Here is a 22,340-nt window from a genome sequence, read left to right as displayed (position 1 = left end):
TCAGCTTTCAAAATAAAAGTCAATAGTTAACGTTTCAGCAGTTATCAACAGCATCTAACAATATAATAACAGCCTTACTACTTGGTAACGTAATACTTCATGCATTCATATTTGGAATTTAACTTAAAATCTGTGTATGAGGATCCCATAACCGTTTTTCCTGTATGACACTATTGGGTTGTTTGAGGCAGGTAACTCCGCTACATTGACTACACTGCACTTACATATTAGAATCTCCAGTGGGTAGGGCGACTAATTTGTCAGTTTGTTGACAGTTCCTATTACTGTATAGTAGGTTTGGATAGTATGTATTGATGTTAGCAATTAATTCCCATAACGTGGGTATAAAATAAACAATTAAATAATATGGTGGGGCCGAATGTTTGTTTTCCAAATGTATGTTTCTCAACGAGATCATTTAAAAGATGGACCTGGGGCGCTTGATTTTATTCACTTTAGATATATATGAGGGCGGGGTTAGTGCTTAAGCGCTACCTCTGTGGTGGAAAGTTACTCAAACGGGAAATGTCGAGCTACAAAACAAGCTCGTTGTTTTTAATCGTGAGGGTTCTTGCTTGCTGTGTTCGCAGTATAGACAGCATCTTTCTTTATTGTTAGTTAAATTATGTATATGGCACTAGGCGGGTTATCTTAGAGCTATAATAATATCCATGCTTCGTTTGAGCTACGGGGACGCTTGGACACATTGCCTAGGTGAAATCAGCTGCGCACCAACGTGTATTGTCGGAGGCAAACCGTTTCTGTGCTGAAACGCTGTTGGTAGTCCACCCACTACGGTGTGTCATCATGTCAGAGTCGGGCCACAGTCAGCCCGGGATGTACGGACAGGGACGGAGGAGAAGACGGAGACGGGGCGAAAGAGAGTCCGGCATTCCCGGTCAAAATTTGTCGGGACCAAGTCGTGACAGGGACTATTACCCTAGAGAACGGAGGGTAAGCTTTACCCCACCGACAAAATGTTTTATAAAATATGATGTTGAAAGTTGGTATGATACATTGTTGACATATTTTTTCTCAGGATACAAGTGAGGATCCTCCAGGACAACTCCTCCAAAAGACTCCCATCATACTCGCAAAACCCCCCGGAGAAAGAGTATGTGGGACTTTTGCTCTGTATTTCCCCCTGATGATTCTCTTCTCTTTCTGTTCAACGTTTTCAATTTCTTATTATGATTTTATCCTTTTGTAGTCAAAGCCAGCTCAGAGTGTCTCTGTCAGTGGAGCCCCTGCCCCAGAGAAGCCGATTATGTTAATCAAAACGAGGGAAGACGCCACAAAATGTGGTACTCCACCAGAGACAACCCCTCAGCTCCCTGGCTCTGGGCCGTCCAAGATGGAGAGGGAGGGACAACGTCCTACACAACCTGTTTACCAGATCCAAAACCGTGGCATGGGTGCCTCTGCCTCCAGTGGTGCTGGGGACCGTGAGTTTGTGTTGATTCTGTGTTCAGTATAGTATAGTATGGCAGTAGTAAAGCGTTATCCTGTTTCCCACCTTTTTAAGGCATAGTATTTGGGGCAATGACTGGCTTGTCATTGTTGTTGGGCCCTCTTACAAGATCAGCTTACAGGATCTTATCGATAAACTCTTCAGCCTAGTCATAGAAGCGGATGCTTTTATCCAGAACGACTTCCAGTGGGTTCAGATACCGGTCACTTAGGAACAAGTCAGAGTTTGGTGTCTCAAAAGGTACATGTAGGTTGGGTGCAGGCATCGGAGATTGAACCCTGAATCTTTCAATCGGGAGTGGAATACCCTTGCTTCGGCAGTATCCTCTACTCCCTTACAATATGGAATCATTTAGCCTCCCTGCATGTCTCAGATTCTGCTCTATGCATTGCAGCTGTGGTTGGCCAGACCAAACTAATCGCTCCAGAGAAGATGAGGCAGAGCATCAAGCTCGTGGACGATCAGATGAACTGGTGTGACAGTGCCATGGAAGTGAGTCAGTGTCATGGAGCTAAACTAAACGGTACCCAGAGGGGTCTCAGTGTTCACGGTCTGCGATGACGGATGTAAAGAGGTTTTACGTGTCTTCTAGTACTTGAGGGACCAGACCGATATGCTGGTCGTGGGAGTCCTTGGCCTACAGGGAACTGGGAAGTCTACAATCATGTCTCTTATATCTGCAAACACTCCAGAGGAAGACCAAAGGTAAGTACATGTTTACATTTAGGATTAATTTACCACAATGTGACAGTAAAAACTAAGACATAGGGGGGACTTGGATATGCATTGTAGAACATAACACCCTTTTCACACACCGTATTTGGCTGAGTTTGATGAACATGTTGCGTCTGACCGATTAAGGCCAAGCTTCCAATACCCTGGAACTACAGCGGTTAAAGGAAGCTAGGCTGGCTAGGAGCTTATGAACGCTCTGTTTCTGACTTCTAGGGTTTTGTTCTTTCAGGGCTTTTGTTTTCAGGACTCAGACGCAGGAAATCAAGGAAAGAGCGGGAAACCAAAGCACAGGAATAGATTTCTTCATCACGCAGGAGAGAGTCATCTACCTGGATACACAGGTAAAACTCATGAGAGGAAGAAAAACAGTCCAGTTTGATCATTCTTCAAACCTTTGAAGATTGCGAAAACTACTGAGTAAACACGAGGTGTTCTGATGTCTTCTATTCCTAAAACCTTCTTTGCCGTTTCAGCCTATCCTCAGTCCCTCCATTCTGGACCATCTTATCAACAATGATCGGAAGTTACCTCCAGAGTACAACCTTCCGCACACCTACATAGAGATGCAGGTGAGTACTGGGCAAGCAACAGACATTTGTCATTAGCCAATTAAAGATTGGCTAATTTTGAAGTCAAGTCTCCACAGTTGTAGAACACAGTTCAAAGTATATCTCATGAGTATGTTTCACATGCTTCCTCAGTTTCTTCAGTATAAAGTATATCTCATGAGTATGTTTAACATGCTTCCTCAGTCTCTTCAGTATAAAGTATACCTTATGAGTATGTTTCACATGCTTCCTCAGTCTCTTCAGATGGCGGCCTTCCTCTTCACAGTGTGTCATGTAGTCATAGTAGTTCAAGATTGGTTCACAGACATCAACATGTACAGGTACTTTGGTTTATGTACTGTTGCCCTATTTCATGTTTTTTTTGGTATTATGAATTTATTGGCCTAATTTATTATTGGTTGTTTTTAATCTGGTCAGCTAGTTTGTGTGCTTTGGTAACGATGTTCCTTACAGTATTCAGATAATTAAAAACCTCAAATACGAAAAGTTTCTTATTAATAGTGACATTCTAGCTGTTTGCCTCATGGAGACTATTACTGAGATTGCAGACAAGCTTTACCGACCAACTGGCTGTAAAACTGCTGGATTCCAATCAAGACAGACATTATATCAACATTATTTAAACATGTTGAAACCATTTCATGTGTGTTACCAGCAGCTAAATGTCAGCCACAACTTAGCAGCAGCATCAACAGTTGAAAGTGTGTTTTTGTTTCTAGGTTTCTTCAGACTGCAGAGATGCTCAAGCCCTCGACTCCCTCTGCCAGTCACGACAGCACCGGCTCCTCAGGGGCCGAAGAGGGAGCCGAGTACTACCCCCATATAGGTGAGTGCTGAAGTACTCTAGTACTCTGGTATATATGCTATACTATATATATCCATATATACTATGGATCTACTACTCGCTGTACTATGTTCACTACTATGGCACTACTGCTTGCTAAAGTAAGGTTCACTACTATGGGACGAGAACTCGCTGCACTACATGCACTGCTATTTGACTACTACTACACGCTGTACCATGTTCACTACTGTGGTACTATGACTCACTGTACAATGTTCACCATGGTACCAGTACACGGTGTAATGTTTGCACTAAAGCATTCAAATGAAGATCAGCACCATCTTATTTTTTTTCCGTGCAGTTTTCCTGCAGAACAAAGCCAGGAGGGACGACTTTTGCCCACGCAATCTGAAGAACATGCATTCAGTGGTTGACAAAATGATGGCGCACTCCCATCTCAAATACAAAGGTAAGGAAAGTCCCAAACCAACCACCTCCGCTCGTTGGAGAACTCGTGCCATCTCCTTCATCTCGTTTGAGACTGCCAGTTTACACCACGGCAAACACTGCCAGCTGAGGGGGGAACCCCTGGTTGACCTATGTTCCTCTTGCTTCCAGGAACCCTGTCCATGCTGGACTGCAACATGTTCCCAGGTCTTGGCAGGAAGTACCTTGAGAGCGAGGTGAACCTATTCCTGCTCCCACCGCAGGACAGTGAAGGGGACGAGTGCCTCACTAAAGCAGGTGTGCTTCCCTGCTGCTCCGACCTCCCCTCAAACACCTCCCTTCTTCAAGAGCTTGTGGAGCATGCAACATGCAAATGTCTTTGTTAGCCAAGAGCAGAGATGTTGAGAAGGTCCGTTTGTGCGTGTGCGTGTGTGTATGTGTGTCTCCAGGTTCCGGGTCGTCCCCTCTCTTCTCTCTTCTCCCTGGATACAGAGGCCAGCCAACCTTCTCCTCTGTGGTCTCCAAGCTTCGCAGCCAAATACTGGCCATGCCTCGCTGCCAGCTGTCCCACACTATCCTCACAGAGAAGAACTGGTACCTCACACACTTCACCCTCTTTATCTCCTTCCTGTTTCTTCACTTCTGCATTGACTGTAAATACATTTAACACATTATGCTGTTATTATTATCATCATTATTCTATTAAACCAGCATATGTTTAGGGTACATTGAACACATCATTATTCTATTAAACCAGCCTATGTTTAGGGTACATTGAACACATAATTATTCTATTAAACCAGCATCTGTTTAGGGTTCATTGAACACATCATTATTCTATGAAACCAGCATATGTTTAGGGTTCATTGAACACATCATTATACTATGAAACCAGCATATGTTTAGGGTACATTGAACACATCATTATACTATGAAACCGGCATATGTTTAGGGTACATTGAACACATCATTATACTATGAAACCAGCATATGTTTAGGGTACATTGAACACATCATTATACTATGAAACCGGCATATGTTTAGGGTACATTGAACACATCATTATACTATGAAACCGGCATATGTTTAGGGTACATTGAACACATCATTATTCTTTTAAACCAGCATATGTTTAGGATACATTGAACACATCATTATTCTATTAAACCGGCATATGTTTAGGGTACATTGAACACATCATTATTCTATTAAACCAGCCTATGTTTAGGGTACATTGAACGCATCATTATTCCACTAAACTAGCCTATGTAAACAGGTTCCACTACGCGGCTCGTATCTGGGATGGAGTGAAGAAGTCTTCAGCCCTGGCTGAATACAGCCGCCTGCTGGCTTGAGGCCCGGGGCCCTCGGTCCACCCTCCTTCAGCAGAGTCTGTGTTCCAAGGAGAGCTAAGCCTTCTGCCATGGGGGCGGGACCTTTCTATCAAAATGAAGAGCTTAACATAACTGTGATGTTGAAAATGATGGAAGACTGATGGTTGGGCAGGGGCAAAAGATATGCATTTGGACATGCCTTGGCAAATGTGTATTTTTGTTTTTAATTGGCTATTCATTATGTTTAGGTTTGGAGCTGCGTGATCACTGTATATTATAAAATCTCTTGCCAAAATTTAACCTTTGATTTATTTTATTACAATGGGTGAAAACATGAACATCAATGTGAAATTGGTTAAATCCTTTTATTAAAGTGGGGGTGGGGGCGTGAACATGAGCATCAACGTGAAAAATGGCACCAAAATGATGTCTCTTCAATCGTACCCACAGCACCTTTAAGACCCCCTACACGTAGCTGGCTCCAATGGCCCGTTAACAGTGCACTGCTTCAAGACCGGGGACATGAGCCATGAGGCCCAACGACTGGAGAGGTAGGCGTACTGGGCAGGGACCGCTCTTGCAATGCTCAATGTTGCACTGGAGTGCTTCCTGGTGCTCTGAGAAGGAACAGGAAGTGGGACAACCTCCGCTCGACGGGTCGCAAGGGTCCTCACTGTCAACCTCAGGTGTCCAGAGTCGTGAGATGACGGGACTTGGTGGCAGCAGGCCAACCCTGACAAATGGTGATGGTCCCCATGGTTATTCACAAAACTAATCTTTTGATGGACTCACTTGGGAGTCACACACACTTTGGTGGCTTAAATCATGTATTATTAAATACGGAATATCCCAACGAAGGACTTTGCATTATCACTGACCCAGTGTAAGGCAGGGTCAGGCAAGTAGAAACCGTTAAATCCCACAACATTTGCAAGACCTCTGGACCTTTTAGATTTGGGCATAACATTACAAGTATGCCCTTTTTCCTCTTATATATTCCTTTGACGTGTCTTGCGTATCTGGTAGCTAGAAACCTCGTTCACTGTCAGACAAGAAGTTCTAACAGTAATCCCAGTTTAAAAAATTGACCCAGCAATGTAGAGCAAAACATCTCGAAGTCAAGAGTTCTAGCCCAGTTCAGTGTAGAGTTCACAGTACGCTTTCTAAACCAGTGTTTAAGCAGCCTCACCTGGCGGAGTCTGATTGGCTGAGTCTGATTGGCCTCCTGGCTGAGGCTTCACAACTGTTGCACGTTGAGTAATCAGTGTGCACAGGATAAACCAGCCGTCTCCACATGCACTCGGAAGATCTTCTGCATGCCTTGTTCATTAACTACAACTTTATCGATAGACTGGATTTAATATCACCACCCTGTGTCGTTTAAGGTTGGAGGAGCCCAGATAAGTCAGCAATAAAATACATAAACTGGACTCTGACCAGGGTTACCATATGGACTCTCTCAGGGGATACCATACCTAAAATATGAGTAATCAGTGTGCACAGGACACTGATTACCCCCCCTGTTAGACGCCAACCACCCCCTATCAGCCATCTTTCAAACACACTGCCACTTTACTGAACTCAAAACAAGTCTTAGCTTTCAAGAAGGTAAACGGAAACTGGTAAAAAAAAATATCGAATTATGTAGATACTGTTCAGAATTTATACAAGAATGCTGTTTATATTAGAATAGCTTTTTATTGATTAATTTTTCATGATTGTGCAGTCCTTAAAACCTTCCTTTCCCAAGCTGTCAGGATGTCAACAATGCTAACTTTTTTATTATTCTATGGCATAACAAACCGTGTACACACTATACTTAACTCCAGCAAACAGCTCCATTCCTATTGGTTACCATACAATGCTACAGTTTAAGGCAGAATTTAGCTGTGTTGAATAAAAAAAACTTCTATCCTCTCCCTTGAAATACCATACCAAAACTTGCTTTCTTACACAGATAAAACAACACGGTCAGAATACTTCAAATAAAAAAGAAGGAACAAGAAATTTACAATTCAAACTTTGGGACACTATCCTCGTGTGAATGAAGGGCACTCTGCTTTGGCAGCCATTTTTGGATCCGTGTTGGAACACAGAATATAAACTTAGGACAAAAAGTAAGGAAATTTGTGTTTGGTTGATAATTTCTCCTAAATCTTTTCTGCCATTGCCAAACAGGTTATATTGCTGTTGCTATTGACACTTGTTTTGAGCTTCTGGTATGCCCAGGTGCTGCCAATCACGTGCCTGATTGGCACCTGTTTGGGCAACTTCAAGCTGGTGTTCCGCAAAACCAAGTTGCGGCATTATTTGGGGTGAGCCCCTAGTACCCTCTCCAAACTGAAGGCCAAGTTCCATATAACGGGGGATGTCAAAGACAGGCCGCGAAGTGGGCGTCCCAAGAATACCGTTTCAATCACCCTGTCAGCACTTAGGTGCCGTAGGCTGTCTTCTACAGATTTGCAGTCAAGGTTTGCAGGACGATATGGCTGACGGCTCTCTGCCCAGACAATCCGGAACAGACTACACGCAGCCAATCTCCGGTCTCATAGGGCTGCTAGGAGTCCTGCCATGACTGCCCTTCACCGTCAGGCCCGTTTGTGCTGGTGTCGGCAACACGTGCACTGGAACCTGAACATGTGGAGGAACGTTATGTTCAGTGATGAGTCCAGATTCTGCCTATGGCAGTTGGATCACAGGGTCAAAGTGTGGAGAAGACGCGGAGAACGCTATGCTGATTTCTGCACCGATAGAATAACATCTTTTGGTGGAGGCAGAGTGATGGTGTGGGGTGGCATCTTCCTCACTGAAAAACGAGGCTTGTCATCATTGGAGGGCAATCTCAATGCAGAGAGATAGAGAGATGAGATTCTGCAACCAGTGGCAATCCCATAACTCCAGTCTGGGACCGAACTCTATCCTCCAAGATGACAACGCTTGCCCCCACAGGGCGGGGTTTATCAGAGACTACCTCCAGGATGTGGGAGTGGAGAGGATGGAGTGGCCTGTTAGCAGTCCTGACCTCAACCCCATTGAAAACTTGTGGGATCAGCTTGGGCGTGCTGTTCGTGCCAGAGTGACCGACACAACCACGTTGGCTGACTTGCGACAAATGCTGGTTGAAGAATGGGATGCCATCCCACAGCAGTGTGTGACCAGGCTGGTGACCAGCATGAGGTGCCAGGCTGTTGTGGCTGTGTATGGTTCTTCCACACGCTACTGAGGCTCCCGTTTGTGAAATGAATAAATTGTTCAATTGCCAATATGTCTTGGTTCTTCAAACTTCAATCATCAAATCCACCAAACACCAAACGAGTCAATGGCAGAATAAGCTGTTTGGCATTGGCAGAGAAGATATGGCAAATTTTTCATGGGCGCAACCCACATACTCAGCTCTGCTGCTCATCCCACAAGTGCATGTTCCTTACAAATGGGGCACCATTTGAAAGGGAACTATACAGGCTTTCCAACGGTATAACATTCATTGCCAAAAAGCATTATTACCACAGAGAAATAATCAACCAAACACAAATTTCCGTACTTTTTAAGTTTATAATTAATGAGTCTTAATTTGTCACAGGATCCAACAGGCAGCCATCATGTTCCTCAGAGTTATCCAACCTCTGGGCAGATGGCTTTGCGTGTTCAGAGAGTACCGTGTGTTTCTGGTGGAACTCGTCAATACAATCTTCATCTTCAGGAGCCCACATGGAGATGGGATCTTATTGGTCAGGATCTGGGATAGGGCAAGGAACCTTATTGGTTAGGAGTTAGGCTAGGGGAGGGACCCAATTTGTTCAGATATGGGATAGGGGCGGGATCTCGTTGGTCAGGGTTTGCGATAGGGGAGCGACCTCATTGGTCAGGAGTTGGGGTTGAGGATTCTGCTGGTACAGCTGGGTCAGACGATAGACTGTCAGTGTGGGTTCCCTCCAATGAGAGGTTCTGCATGGCCTCTGGAAAATACAAGTTATATTTAAAATCAAACAATGTATATCACCACAACATTGATGAACATGGTGGCAACACTTCCACCTTTCAACAAGAGGTGTAAGGCTAATATGACAATATCTAAAAATGATGGTATTATTAGCAGTTTGGCACCTCTTTGTATGTTTGGTATATCTGGTGTTCATTCTTGACCGTGTCTGCGAATCTAATACCTCAATGGATCGGATGACCGCTCATACTACCCACACAATCATGAAAAAGATGAGTTGTGCACATCTCTTGCTAAATACGAAGCCAAATTAAAGTGACCCAGACCTCACTGCTTAGGAAGAGGGATCTCGCATGAACTTTGTATGTCAACAATCACTTTTCACCGCTCCATTAACGATTTACTGCCAGTGTGTGTCCAGTTCCTGTCCCACAAGGGGCTTTGCCCAGGAGAACGAGAGGTGCTGGGTATGAGTTTCAGTCAGCAGGGTTTGACCCACCGGTGCTCTGCTGCTGTCTCAACACAGCGGCCTCCTCCTCTTGCTTCTCCCTCTCCTCCTGGAACGTCTTGCAGACCTTCTTGTGTGTGAACCAGTGCATCTTCTGACACGTTTGGTCGCAGTAGATCACCTGGGGGGTAGAAAACAACCAGGATAGTCAGGCGGCTAGGGGGTTCCACTCCCATTCAAAATGGTACTGGGTCGCTACCCAGTGTGTGCAGGGGGCATCATCGAAAACCCACATCCGAATTCAACCATGCAATTGTAAAAACAATGCTTGCAACCATATAAACAATATGGGAAGGTGCAAAACATACCGTTTTGCATATGGAACACCTCTTCTCTGCCCCCTTCTCTCCACATGTGGTGCAGAAGTCTGCGTCCATGAAGCCGACCTGGCCCGTGATGGCCTGGGTCAGAACGGAGATGGCTGTAGGGTCGTTTCCCTACAGAGAGAGGATGTGGATCAGGCCCAGTCAACTCACAGGAATCAAATATTGAGAATCATGCCATCAACAACAATGGTGGTTTCTGCATATACACAGTTGCATGGGACTTTTTTGTATTTATTGAGGCATATTAACGGCATCTAACGACAAAACACGTTTTGGCACAATTCGTTTGATGAATCGGTGAATCCTTAGTTAAAGTAGCATATAATAACATATATTATGGCATTAGTAGAAGGCATGCATTTTTACATAGTTTACCTGCCCATAATATTCAAAATAAATGTCAGGGATTTCCCACATTGAAAATGAACAGTCAATCAAGGGAAAATAAATGACTGTGAATAATGAGCTAATTCAGAAAGCTTTGAATAGAATAATCTCAGGATGAATGGATTTTGGGTGCAATGGGAACCTTTGGCCAGCAGATAGCACTACGCTGTAGACCTACTCGAAGCAAACCAGGCGGCCAATAATAAACGGTCAGTCCCATGGATAAGAAGGGTCTGGCTGGCCAGCACCAAAAAATAACCTGACCACAGGGTCATGTCATTTCCACACAGGATCAGAGCCTTCTTATTATACGGGGGTACCCATTTTATAAATAGGTAGATAAATCGAAATGTTTAGTAACCCACTATGATGGGACCTTTGCAATCGACTGGTCCTTCCAATGTTATTATTACATCATATTATATTGACCAGTTTTGTTAAAGGGGATGATGTTTCTTTATCGAATGAGCAGCAGAAACCGATTACAATAAGTGAACACAGACTCATTGGCTTTGCTGTTCACGGGGCCGATCAGCTTAGTTTGGTGCATCCCCCCCCCCTGCCGGCCTGCTCTGAGCCAGGAGAAACCCTGAGGGCGGACTCACTATCTCGACCGGGGCGATGCTGCGGACCAGCTGCTGCAGCAGCGTGGCGTCGGAGTAGGGGAACTTGCGGACGCACTCGCGCACAAACTTCTCCTGGAACACCGGGAATCCATCCCCCTCTCGACCCTTCAGCAAGCTGGAGGAGAGACAGACAGCCAGATCGAGACAGAGATAGACACTTGAGGTTGCTACCTGAGATTAAGTGAGATCTATTCTGCGGTTAAAATCTTTGTCACAGCTCTACATTAATTAACAATGTTGAAATTCAGAAGTTCGGACTATTTTTCCATTTGTGTTATAACAGAGTGTAAGCACAAGATGTTTTACCGTTGGTAAGCTCTACCGAATTCCAGGTACTTTTATCGGTTCAAAACGGTATCAGTTCTACGACTACCCCCTACAAATTTTTACAGTGGTCGAGAGGGCTCGTAAATCAGAATGCAACATTGGAGTTTTTTTGGGCGATACTTTTTTGGGCGACATTTTGCGATGACTCTAGAGAGTTGTAGCAATTTAAAATGTAACGTAAATACACATTAACCTCATCTAAACTTTGTTTTGCCCCGTCTCGTATGAGAAACGCTGTGGCAATTACAAACACAACATCTCTACATTGTGACAAATTATTTGACGATTAATTACTAAACAATGTCGAAAACACCATTACTACCAATACTTCCCAAATATAGGTGTTCATCGCGATTGGACAGGGTACAAGCCCTATAAAAGTCCAGTTTCAAGTGTGGAACGTATCAAGTCGTTTCTACAGATAGCCCCGGGCACACCCACCTCTTGATGAGGCCCTCCAGTTTGTCCTCGCCGGCCTTGAGGAAGGAGCAGCACTTCGCCAGCACGCAGCTGATGAAGTGCATCTTCATGGCCAGCACCTCGTTCATTTCCTGCTGCTTGATGCACTTCTCACAGATCAGCTCCATCACCCGCCTGCACTTCTCCAGAGCACCCACCTCTGCCAGCAGAGGGTTCTCCTTCACCAGCAGAACCATCTACCAATGATGGAAACAACCGGTTACAAAACTGCTGGTTGTCTGACCGGCAGAACCATCTACCATGGCTTAAAAAAACAGTTACAAAACTAACCATCTACCATAGCTTAAACATCCAGTTAGGAAGTAGCTGGTTGGTCAACAAGGTACATTTAGTGAGGTAGTGATGACTGATACATAATATTATGCAAAGACACAATACAGTTAGGTTTGTATGCTAGACAGAGCTTTGTTGCACTTCAGCAATCTCCTTGTTTAGGGGTCACACACTGCATTTCACCCCATGGCTAGTTGTCAACAGGTGGGATCTGAATATATAGAATATGCTGGTTCAATTCTATTAAAGTCTGGATTAGGACAAGGCTGAGCCAAGCTTCCATGTGGAGGGCAGCTGGGCCTACCTTAACGGGGTGGAGGTTGGTGCTCATGATAAGCTTGTGCAGTGGACCAGCTAACTTGGGCGGCAGCTTGGGCTCCTTCTCTAGACCCTGGGGTTTGGTGTAGTAGTCCAGCCCCGCCCGGGAGAAGAAGTTGTTGATTACCGTCACGCAGTCGTGCTGCCCTGGGGAGGAATAAAGATTGGGTTGTGTTTAACCAAGAGAAAACGTATAAAGGTTACATCAGATTCCCAGTTCCCAACGTGAGTGGGCGTGTGTCCTTCCAACTAACCGACAAAGGCGGCCATCTGAGCAGCCGTCCGGCCGACAGAGTTCACCACGTCAGTCTCGGCGCCCGCATCCAGCATCATCCAGGTGATGTCCGTCTTGCCTGGGGGGAAATGGAGGGAGTCAGCAGAGTCATGTCTCTTGCTTTTGCCAAACATGTTTATGGTCACGTATCTATGATTGTACATGTATGTTTTATGTGAATTGACTTTGATTGCCATTAGTTGTTGAAATGATCGTCTGTCAATAATTTCCCAAAATTAAAAAAACAATACAAATAAATGTAAATGTTTTACAAACACTGTACCTGAAAGGCCGGCGAACATGAGTGCGGTGTAGCCGTGCTCGTGTTCATTACAGTTGACGTCTGCGCCATGCTGAAGTAGCAGCCTGCACATGTCTGCCTTCCCCTTGTAGGCTGCATGCATGAGAGGCGTCATGCCATTCTGTGAAGGAGACAACAGGAAAGATTTTAAGTGTGTGCAACCTGAAGTGTTAACTGTAACAGAGGATACGGTGAGTCATAAAGGATTTATATTGGGCTAGTGGAAAAAAGATTTCTGCATGATTGTCAATTTGAGTTTAATTTTATCATAATGTAGCCGAGAAAACACTATCGTCGAGCCCTTCCCGTGTTTTGCTTATTGGTTTGACAGGAATTCCCATCCCGAATTAGGGATTACATACATTTTACATACAAGGATTGGCAGGTCGTTATGCAACACATTTTAAGACGATGAACCTGACTAGAATCATAACAACTTATTTCATAGAAATTATATGAAATATAATTTTATTATCCAAGCAATATATAGTGAAAGCAAAAGGTTAATGAATGAGGTTTGGTAAATGTTTAAGCATCTTGGTTGCTTGCCTACGGGTAGGCTATGGATATCTTTCTTTTTGACAAAAGGGCCGAACCTCGAATACATACTAACATAATTATTATATATAGGTTATTGTTTGAACATTTAAACTAGGCTATCGCATCTCTAGCAAAGTAGTGAAAATTATGTTGGCAATTTCGAACACCTGTTTTGACAGGCAGGAAGTATAGAATAGAGAGAACCTCATTCAATGCTCTCCATTGTCTTGACTACCCTGAGAACCCCGTTGCTGTGTCAAGCCAAGAATCCCCGTGTTGTCCCGTTTGAGCTTGCTTTAGAACGTCTCTTGTTTCATACCTCATCCAAACAGTTGACCCGCACATCCTTGCAGCCAAGAAGTCTTGACGCCTCCTGCACATTTCCTAAAAGAAAAAAATGTATACTCTAATTACCGACCAGTATTGTCATGACGCCTAAGCATCTTGCAGTTATTCAAATCCAACGCCCCGATCTCCACTTGCACACATGTCTTCCACACCATCTGCCAACCAACGTTACCGAAGAACTCCACTTGAAATCACAAGTTCTCATGTTGTTGCATTTAACGTTAAGTTAAAAATGTCAGATGTTCACGAACAATAGAAATAATGAATTACATTTAATTTCATGTTGTAAAACTATCGCTTATTAAAGCAAATTGCATGTAATCCACATTTGCGTAATAATGATCAGACTACTATCACAGATTGCAGCTACCAGTGTAGCTAATCTCAATGTTAGCATTAGCTGAAGGATTTAACGTACCTGCTGTGATAACCTGAAACAGTTCCTTCTCTGTGGAAGATAGGTCTCCTTTCTTTGGAGCAGACATGATACGTACAACTAGGAAAATTAGGCTATAATAACTCAGCTGTAAATATATAACTAGTATAGATGCTATGTGCCTTAGTAAGACTGGCAGCTAGCTGTGGACTTGCTCATGTTGCTGTCATTTGGACTATACCAACATGTACAGCTTGGAGGGATGAACGACAGTTCTACTTCTACAGCTTTCAATACTATTCAATAGTTGGAATTTCAACTATTATTAACCAAGGAAAACATTTTAATAAAAAAAAATAAGAGGATATATGGATGCATGGAAAACATTTTAAAAAGGCTGACTGGAAGTATATACACCATTGGTTTAATTTGGAAGTCTCACAGACGTCTAGAAAGTTCTTGATGTAGGGCAGGGGGTGTTGTAAGTGCTTGCGTGTGATTGATCAGATAATCGATAAAGTGTATTCATGGAATCAATTGAAGTCTTGAATTTGTTCAGTTAATCTAGCAATACACAACAACCTAACCCTCGGAGTGTAACACTGACTTTGACTTCAAATCGTGATTTGATTAGTCTCTTTGTGGAGATGGACACACACAACCCAATATCAAATGAGTTGAAATAAGAAAGCAAATTTAAGTATTGCTGACTTCTACCATTTAAAAGTGCATTTGGATATTTGAACACCCTATTTGCATACACTCAAATATTCAATTAAAGTTAAATTGCTCGTTTTACCAAATAAAGTTTGTCCTATTTGACCTGTTTCCCTTTTTTTTACTAATCTATTCTATGTCCTCTTTTTCTACATATTATTATTACAATTGATTACGATTTATAATAAATGTAATAAAAAATAATTCCCCAAAGAAATAAGGTATAGCCTCAGCATGCAATTCATAAGAGGGATTTTGTATTATTTTTAACCACAGCAGAACAATCAGAATATTGCAATCATATCAAGGATAAAGGATCATACTCATTCATCTCTCACCATAAACATATATGCATACATAAAAAAAAATTATATAGATATATATGCATACACAAAAAAATATGTATTATATCTACATTAGCCGTAACGAGTACAAAAACGTTTGGCAGAAGGGCTTGGTTTTGGTTCTTCAAAGTAAGACAACAAAGGGTCCCAAACAGAGTCACATTTTAGTCAGCGCTCTGACACAGTCATTTATCTGTTTCTATTTTTAGGTAGAGGCTTAAGTCATAGCCAAAGTATGCAGCAGACTACTATTAAATACTCTCCTCCGGCCAGCAAGAAGGCAAAGGCAATAGTTTCTAGAGGTCTGTTCTTCAGTCACTCTTGAATAGCAACATATAAAACTAGGTTGGTGTCTATGACAAACGCACAGATACAGTAGAAAGACAGTTGAGGCAGGTCAGCCTTCTACACATATGACCAATGATTAAAATGGACAATTCTGAGGATGGATAGAGGATAGAGCTGATCGATTTACCACTCTATTCCACTATCCCGACTTGTTGCATGCAGCCACCAGATGATCACACACAACCCTGCACACAATACTGAGCAACAAGTCTTAACTAAATTAAGCCATTGCCTCTTATCTCTTGAGGAGCTTCTCAACCCCTGAACTTTCTATTTCACTTGAATTTAGTTTTCCCAATTGTATGTTTAACGTCTAAAATGGCATTTAGAGAGGACCTTGTGTCCTTTAGCTGGCTCACAACATTTCTTTCTCCGAAAGAAACATATCAACACTACACTAACCTATCTTAATCTCCCCGCCTTCAGCAGAGTTAATGACTAACGCCTATAAGCCTTCAGCCTACAACTTTTGAACACATTTGACTATGTCTCTATCGGCAGGGCCGATAGAGACATATCGAGTCTTCATATGGTCTCTATCAGACTGATACAAGGGAAATCACAAAGGTCTTGGGGATGTTTATAGCGTTTCACAGTTGCAGTTGATTTAAATACATTGTAAAACTAAATATATATAAAATAATGGTTTAAAATAAAGATAAACAATGAAAGTCAATAAAGTCATTGCGCACAACGAGCAAAATTGTATTATATATTATTATTGGGTCACCAAATAAAGGTTTTTAAAAAGATTTATATTTAATAATTAATGTCCCTTAATAAAGTGTAATAAACATTTCATAAATTGTATCTTTATATCAGAAAGTGCTATGTATTTGACACCAACTTCTTTTTCATGGCCTTCGATAAAAGTGTACTTGGGATATGACTAATAAATTAGCACATACATTGCGTCATTAACATTAACATCCACGCTTTTTTGCAGGTAATGTTTTGATGATGTGAAGTCAATGTGATTTCAATGAATGATGATTCATCGAAATCACATTATTTTGTTCTGTACCTCAGTAACCATTCAACCCCATTACACAAACTGGATCATGGGTAAGTGTAGACTTTAAGACATTTGTGAAAGTAACAATGTAGTCGCTTCTTTAAACTCTATTGTGCATATGTAATATTTGAAGTATTCCAAATGAAATGTACCCTCTTTACTGAACTGAAAACTAAAATACTCGAATAGTTAATTTAATGTTTAGTATCATAGCTAGTATAGCTTTTCATAATGTCTTCTATATTTTTGGTTCAAACTATAATTTTCAACTATCAAACGTAATTACCCTCCGACTCAGTAGATGGCACTACAATCTGCTGAATATCTCATTCCGTTGGAGCTTCCTGCTTGGCTGAAGAGCTGTGGCAGAGCTCCAATTCCGTGGATCGGAAGTATTATTATTGTTTTATTGGTTAATGTAGATGGTATAACTCATGTACCAATTTATAATTATCACACTAACCCCATGTGCTCATGTACGATACTTCACGGTGTATGGTTCGTGTTTGGACAGGCCTAAGGTTAAATAGGACGGGTACATTGTTTATATTCTTGCGTATAAGGGACTGTGAAGTTTTCGAAGCTGTGGGATTGAATTCTGAAATGTCTACGCCGTTCGGTGTCCTGTTTAAATAAACTGAACGGCTAATCTGATCTGAAAATGAAACAAGAGTACCAGGACCTCATCTTGCAGGCGTGCGGCGCGTCAAAGATGAGTGTAGGCGCAAACATCCAGCCATTATGGAGCGGCTATGGGAAGATAATTCGAGTTCATCTGGAAGGGAGTGATCGGCCCTCCGTTGTTGTGAAACACGTCAAATTTCCAAATGATACCGAGCGTACGGATCACTCTCACATGCGTAAAGCAAAATCGTACCACATCGAGAGCCACTGGTACAAGAACTACTCCACCAAGCCCAGCTGCAGGATACCAGCATGTCTGGCGACCCATTCATGTGGAGAAGAGATGCTGTTAGTTCTAGAGGATCTTGATGCGGCCGGCTTTGATCAACGAAGGTAACATCTGTGAAATGTCATTTATTATCCAGACACAAATATTAATGCATAATATAGCTCTTCTGCTTCAACAGAATACAACAGAAGTATTTAATGACTATTGTGTAAAGAAATTATAATTTTCCTGATCAAACTTCCTTTTATTAAAGGACCAGCGTGAAAGACAGAGAAATACGTGTTTGTCTCAGATGGCTGGCACACTTCCATGCTCTCTTCCTGGGTGTGGATCCAGAAGGCCTGTGGCCGGTTGGTACCTACTGGCACCTGGAGACCAGGCCAGATGAGCTGGAGTCCATGGAGGACGGCAAGCTCAAGACAGCTGCTGGGGACATCGACAGCACCCTAAATGAATGTCACTTCAAGACCATTGTTCATGGGGACGCCAAATTGGCAAATTTTTGTTTTACCCAAGGAGGACGGGATGTTGCGGCAGTTGACTTTCAGTATGTTGGCGGAGGCTGTGGAATGAAAGACGTTATTTATTTATTGGGAAGTTGTCTGGAGGGGCGAGAGTGTCAAAAGAAAGTGCCAGGCTTGTTGACCCATTATTTCAAAGAGCTAAAGTCGTCGGTTAACAAAGAGGTGGACTTTGCTGCCCTCGAGGCGGAGTGGACAGAGATGTTCGCGTTTGCATGGGCAGACTTCGATCGTTTCCTGCTGGGGTGGATGCCTGGACACTTGAAAATAAACTTTTACAGCCAACAGTTAACCAATGAAGTACTACGAAAATTAGAGCAGTAAACTGGAAATATGAAAAATTCAATGAAGTCAGCTCAGTGGTTTTAGAAACAAACCTGCAACATGTGTACACACCTACAACACACATCTTTAGCAAATTAATATACTCCACTGTAAAATAGATTATCTTTATTAACTCATTTACTCAGTCATTTAAAACGAGTAGCATACAACTTAATTATTGTGTCAGATAAGTACTGTTTTCAACATATTTTATTTCCAAATGCAACATAGTTAATTTGGAAATCCATCTTCCCACAGTCCATAAACATCCAAGAAAAAGTGTCAAAATGTGAAAATAAAAAAATTAAAAATTAAAAACATGGGCATGGATCTCTAAATATATTCATTATTATTATTAGAAACTACAGTTGAATACAGTATTTTATCCGTACTTAACATCTGTTGTCCAGTCAGGATCGTCGGTAAGGCTACAGAGGAACCATGACGTCGTTTCCGGTATCACGCCCGACAATACAACAACAAACCTGCCAAGCTACGGATCGTGGACGTGAAGACCAAGAAACCACATTTGGTGGTTGTATTGCATTTTAACCCTAAATGCAAAGCAACCGCACGACAAAAAATGTAATTGAACCTTTACTTGTGTTGCTCCATATGTTGCGTGTTTAGTGAGCACGACGTAGTGTGCCCGCTAGCCCTGCTAGCAAACAAGCTATCGTTGACCCGAAAACCACTCGTTAGTTATCCAATCTACGTTTTTTAAATTGTTATCTTTTTTCTGAACATTCACACAGGCCCGTCTTACCTACAATGTATTGGTATTTAAAGGAATAACCAACTAATGTGGATGCAGGCTTAGTTTTGCTGGCTACATGTGAGTGATTTGAGATTACTTATTATTTTGACAGCTCAACAGAAGTCGCAGGTGAGATGTCAACCCACCAGGTCCCTCATCTAGTAGTTATTAGGTTACGATCATGTCCCGAGAATCATTTTAGTATTATTGGCAACTGACATTGAAGGCTTTCTGTTCAGTAGTTAGTGGTAGGTCATATCGTCATCGATCTAATTTAGACCGTAACGCTTCGGAATTTAACATACGACCAGAGTCCATGCCAAATGTTCTTCAATTAATTCAGTTTTATGTTAACTATTCTGCTCTGCAGCCATCCTAAAAATACAAAAAAATCATATGAAATAACCAACAAAATGATACTCCCTTCTCCACCAGCTTTTTGGTCAGACCCGCAACAAGTTTGAAAGGCAATGAGAGCAGTGTTTTGCCCCGCTCCTGATCTACCTACCTGGCCTCCCAGCCATCATTGACACAGGTTAGATTGGTGCCATGAGGTAAGAATGATGACATTAAAGTGGTGAATCGTCGACCACAGATAATTCCGAGCCCTGACCTCCAACCACCCACCCATTGTAGTAATATGAGCAATGGACTCGGGGACAGTTGACAGTCCTGTCACCTTGGTCATCAAGGCGCCCAACCAGAAGTACAATGACCAGACCATCAACTGCTTCCTCAATTGGACTGTGGAGAAGCTGAAGAGCCATATCTCCATTGTGTACCCTAGCAAGCCGGTAGGTTGTGTAAACCGTATATTTTAGAACATATTAATAGTTATGTTTATATTTACCTTGCCTTTGCCTGCAGCCATTACGTTATAATGTTTCTCAGGGGTGAAAGGTAATAAAGAAGTTTTTATTTGATTTTAGGCTGAGGGTAGGCTTGGTAATGTTGTCAAAATATGCACAAGTAGGCCCGAGTAGTTGATGTGGTTTTGTTACCGCAAGAGAAAGGTCTGAGGTTAGGTCCTCTTCATGGTTCAACCTGTTGAGATATTAAAGGTGTAGGGACACACATCAGGTATGGAATTGGCTTGTTCTTCAGACTGGCTCCGGCTTATTCAAATTCCATAAAAAATGGGGTCATAGAAATTAAACAATGCGGTGCTGTTTAACCCTAATATCCAAACATATGCAGCTAACACTGCTAAACGCGTTCATCAATAACCTATGCAAAACGCCAATACAAGCTAGTATCCACACAAACTATACAATTGTTTGATATTTGGACAGATTTATCCAAATGCATTTTATCTGACCTTCCTGGGCAAAGACTGCAGTTACCTTGGTAACTATTCATATTAGTGTTATCCACATAATTTAAAGAAAACATTTATGCTGCAAAGGTTTTCTGTGGCATTCTACTGGCGACAATGTTGAGGTTTCAGTCCAAGGTTGTTAGCTTAGTGCCAGGGCCAATCCTTGTGGTCTTCATACAGTAACGGCACTTTTATGCATCGTTCGAACAATTTCATAATAATGATCAAGATAATTATATATTTTGAATGAGGCTGAGACCATTGAGTTAAATTCACTATTCCCAAAATACTTCCTCAACTCTGATTGGAAATGGTTGGTAGAAGTCGTACACTTGAGTACATTTGTAGCACAGAAGTATAAGTTGAAATGAAACCATGCCTCTGTGCAACGACATGCTACCATGCAAATTGCAGCATTCTCTGCTGCTCCTTTTGAGTGCACTCTGGGCCTGTAAGCGTTGGTTTTTCAGCTCTTTTGGCCGTGCTGAGTTGTATCATGCCACGCTGAGTTGCTTTTTCACAACCAGTTTAATTGCGCCGTGCCGCGCTCGAGATGGACTATCACTGAGTTCAGGTCTAAGCGTGCCAGACCCGCCTCCATACGGGCTGCGTTGACATCAGCCCTAGTTGCTGTTAGCAGCGAGAAGCTGTCCCTTAAATTGTAGGAACATAGAATGTATACATGCATTAAACTGCATTGTTGGGTATGAGATACATCGCCATGCACGAAGCGTTGGCTAGAGTTCACAACCGCTTGATTCTTTATTATAGCTCGTTCATATAACTAAATAAGACTATATAAAAAGGGTCATTAAGGTTTAGATGGAAGCGGCCCACCTGCTGGGCAAGTACAGTATAGTTGAGAAAACATACATGAAAACGTATCATTCTCCGTTCTCTCTCTGCAGTTGTCCAAGGACCAGAGGCTTGTCTACTCAGGAAAACTGCTCCAGGACCACCTGCAGCTCAAAGATGTGCTCAGAAAGGTAAGGATCTAGCCTTATTTGTTCAAGCAACAGAGCACTGCATGCCTGCCATCTTTTTTGTGCCTTTATTTTCTTTGTGTTGGTGTACATTTTTAAACATTAACACAATAGTTGACAAGCGCCCATACACATTCACGTTCAATAGTGACTTGTTAACGGGACGTTCAGTATCTGTGAGTGTCCTAGGGTTGGTACACGGCCCCATTGAGTGTTTTTTTGAAAGGGATGTTGGGAGTTTGCAGCTCAGGACAAATTGAAAAGATCTGGCAGGAGCAACAATGACTTCTCTTTTTTCAACTGTTACAAAAGCTTGGCATTCTGCCTGGATTCTGGTACACACCACTTCTCTTGGTCCCTCTATCAATCTTCTGTTCAGTTTTCACTCTGTGTATCACTATGCATCTCATTCAAACCTGTGTCTCACTCTACCCTCTGTGTGTATCACTCTCTATTCGTCTGACTCCAACCCGTGTCTCACTCTCTATTTGTCTGACTTCAACCTGTGTCGCCCTCTCACTCTGTGTCTCATTCTAACACTGTGTGTGTCTCACTCTAACCCTGTGTGTGTCTCACTCTAACCCTTTGTGTGTCTCACTCTAACCCTGTGTGTGTCACTCTAACCCTGTGTGTCACTCTAACCCTGTGTCTCACTCTAACCCTGTGTAACACTCTAACCCTGTGTCTCACTCTAACCCTGTGTCTCACTCTAACCCTGTGTCTCACTCTAACCCTG

General features: G+C 42.5%; 4 protein-coding genes across 6 annotated transcripts in view; 3 read left to right on the top strand and 1 right to left on the bottom strand.

Annotated features, from left to right (window-relative positions):
- Window positions 1-475: 475 nt before the first annotated feature.
- Window positions 476-5,640, top strand: smg9 (SMG9 nonsense mediated mRNA decay factor). The gene is made up of 13 exons (XM_030371242.1): window positions 476-954; window positions 1,040-1,114; window positions 1,211-1,445; window positions 1,866-1,963; window positions 2,064-2,176; window positions 2,436-2,547; window positions 2,680-2,775; window positions 3,010-3,095; window positions 3,495-3,601; window positions 3,921-4,028; window positions 4,178-4,303; window positions 4,456-4,600; window positions 5,283-5,640. Exons 1-13 carry the CDS (start codon window positions 808-810, stop codon window positions 5,359-5,361), a joined length of 1,527 nt encoding a protein of 508 aa, XP_030227102.1. The 5' UTR covers window positions 476-807; the 3' UTR covers window positions 5,362-5,640.
- A 3,232-nt stretch (window positions 5,641-8,872) lies between these two features.
- On the bottom strand, window positions 8,873-14,703 carry ankmy2a (ankyrin repeat and MYND domain containing 2a). Its single transcript, XM_030371243.1, has 10 exons — window positions 14,407-14,703; window positions 13,960-14,024; window positions 13,083-13,221; window positions 12,780-12,878; window positions 12,512-12,672; window positions 11,896-12,110; window positions 11,107-11,242; window positions 10,097-10,225; window positions 9,780-9,909; window positions 8,873-9,296 (listed from the first exon to the last, which is right to left on the bottom strand). The coding sequence occupies exons 1-10, from the start codon at window positions 14,471-14,473 to the stop codon at window positions 9,196-9,198; spliced, it is 1,242 nt and encodes a 413-aa protein (XP_030227103.1). The 5' UTR covers window positions 14,474-14,703; the 3' UTR covers window positions 8,873-9,195.
- Window positions 14,704-17,075: 2,372 nt separating this feature from the next.
- On the top strand, window positions 17,076-18,868 carry pkdc (protein kinase-like domain containing). The gene is made up of 2 exons (XM_030371241.1): window positions 17,076-17,805; window positions 17,955-18,868. Exons 1-2 carry the CDS (start codon window positions 17,450-17,452, stop codon window positions 18,544-18,546), a joined length of 948 nt encoding a protein of 315 aa, XP_030227101.1. The 5' UTR covers window positions 17,076-17,449; the 3' UTR covers window positions 18,547-18,868.
- Window positions 18,869-18,973: 105 nt separating this feature from the next.
- herpud2 (HERPUD family member 2) overlaps window positions 18,974-22,340 on the top strand; it is a 9,353-nt gene continuing 5,986 nt past the window's right edge. Inside the window, exons 1-4 of one of the 3 annotated variants that reach the window (XM_030371240.1) lie at window positions 18,974-19,131; window positions 19,739-19,838; window positions 19,940-20,097; window positions 21,530-21,607. In XM_030371240.1, coding sequence (XP_030227100.1) covers window positions 19,951-20,097; window positions 21,530-21,607 — 225 coding nt within the window. In that variant the 5' untranslated portion in view covers window positions 18,974-19,131; window positions 19,739-19,838; window positions 19,940-19,950. Of the gene's footprint in view, window positions 19,132-19,738; window positions 20,098-21,529; window positions 21,608-22,340 lie in introns of all 3 variants that reach the window. The other 2 variants (XM_030371238.1, XM_030371239.1) reach the window with 2 other exon arrangements.

This window comes from Gadus morhua, chromosome 11 (genome assembly GCF_902167405.1).
Source record: "Gadus morhua chromosome 11, gadMor3.0, whole genome shotgun sequence".
NCBI classification, from domain to species: domain Eukaryota; kingdom Metazoa; phylum Chordata; class Actinopteri; order Gadiformes; family Gadidae; genus Gadus; species Gadus morhua.
Note: the sequence above shows the minus strand (reverse complement) of the source record. Positions and strands in the feature narration are given on the sequence as shown.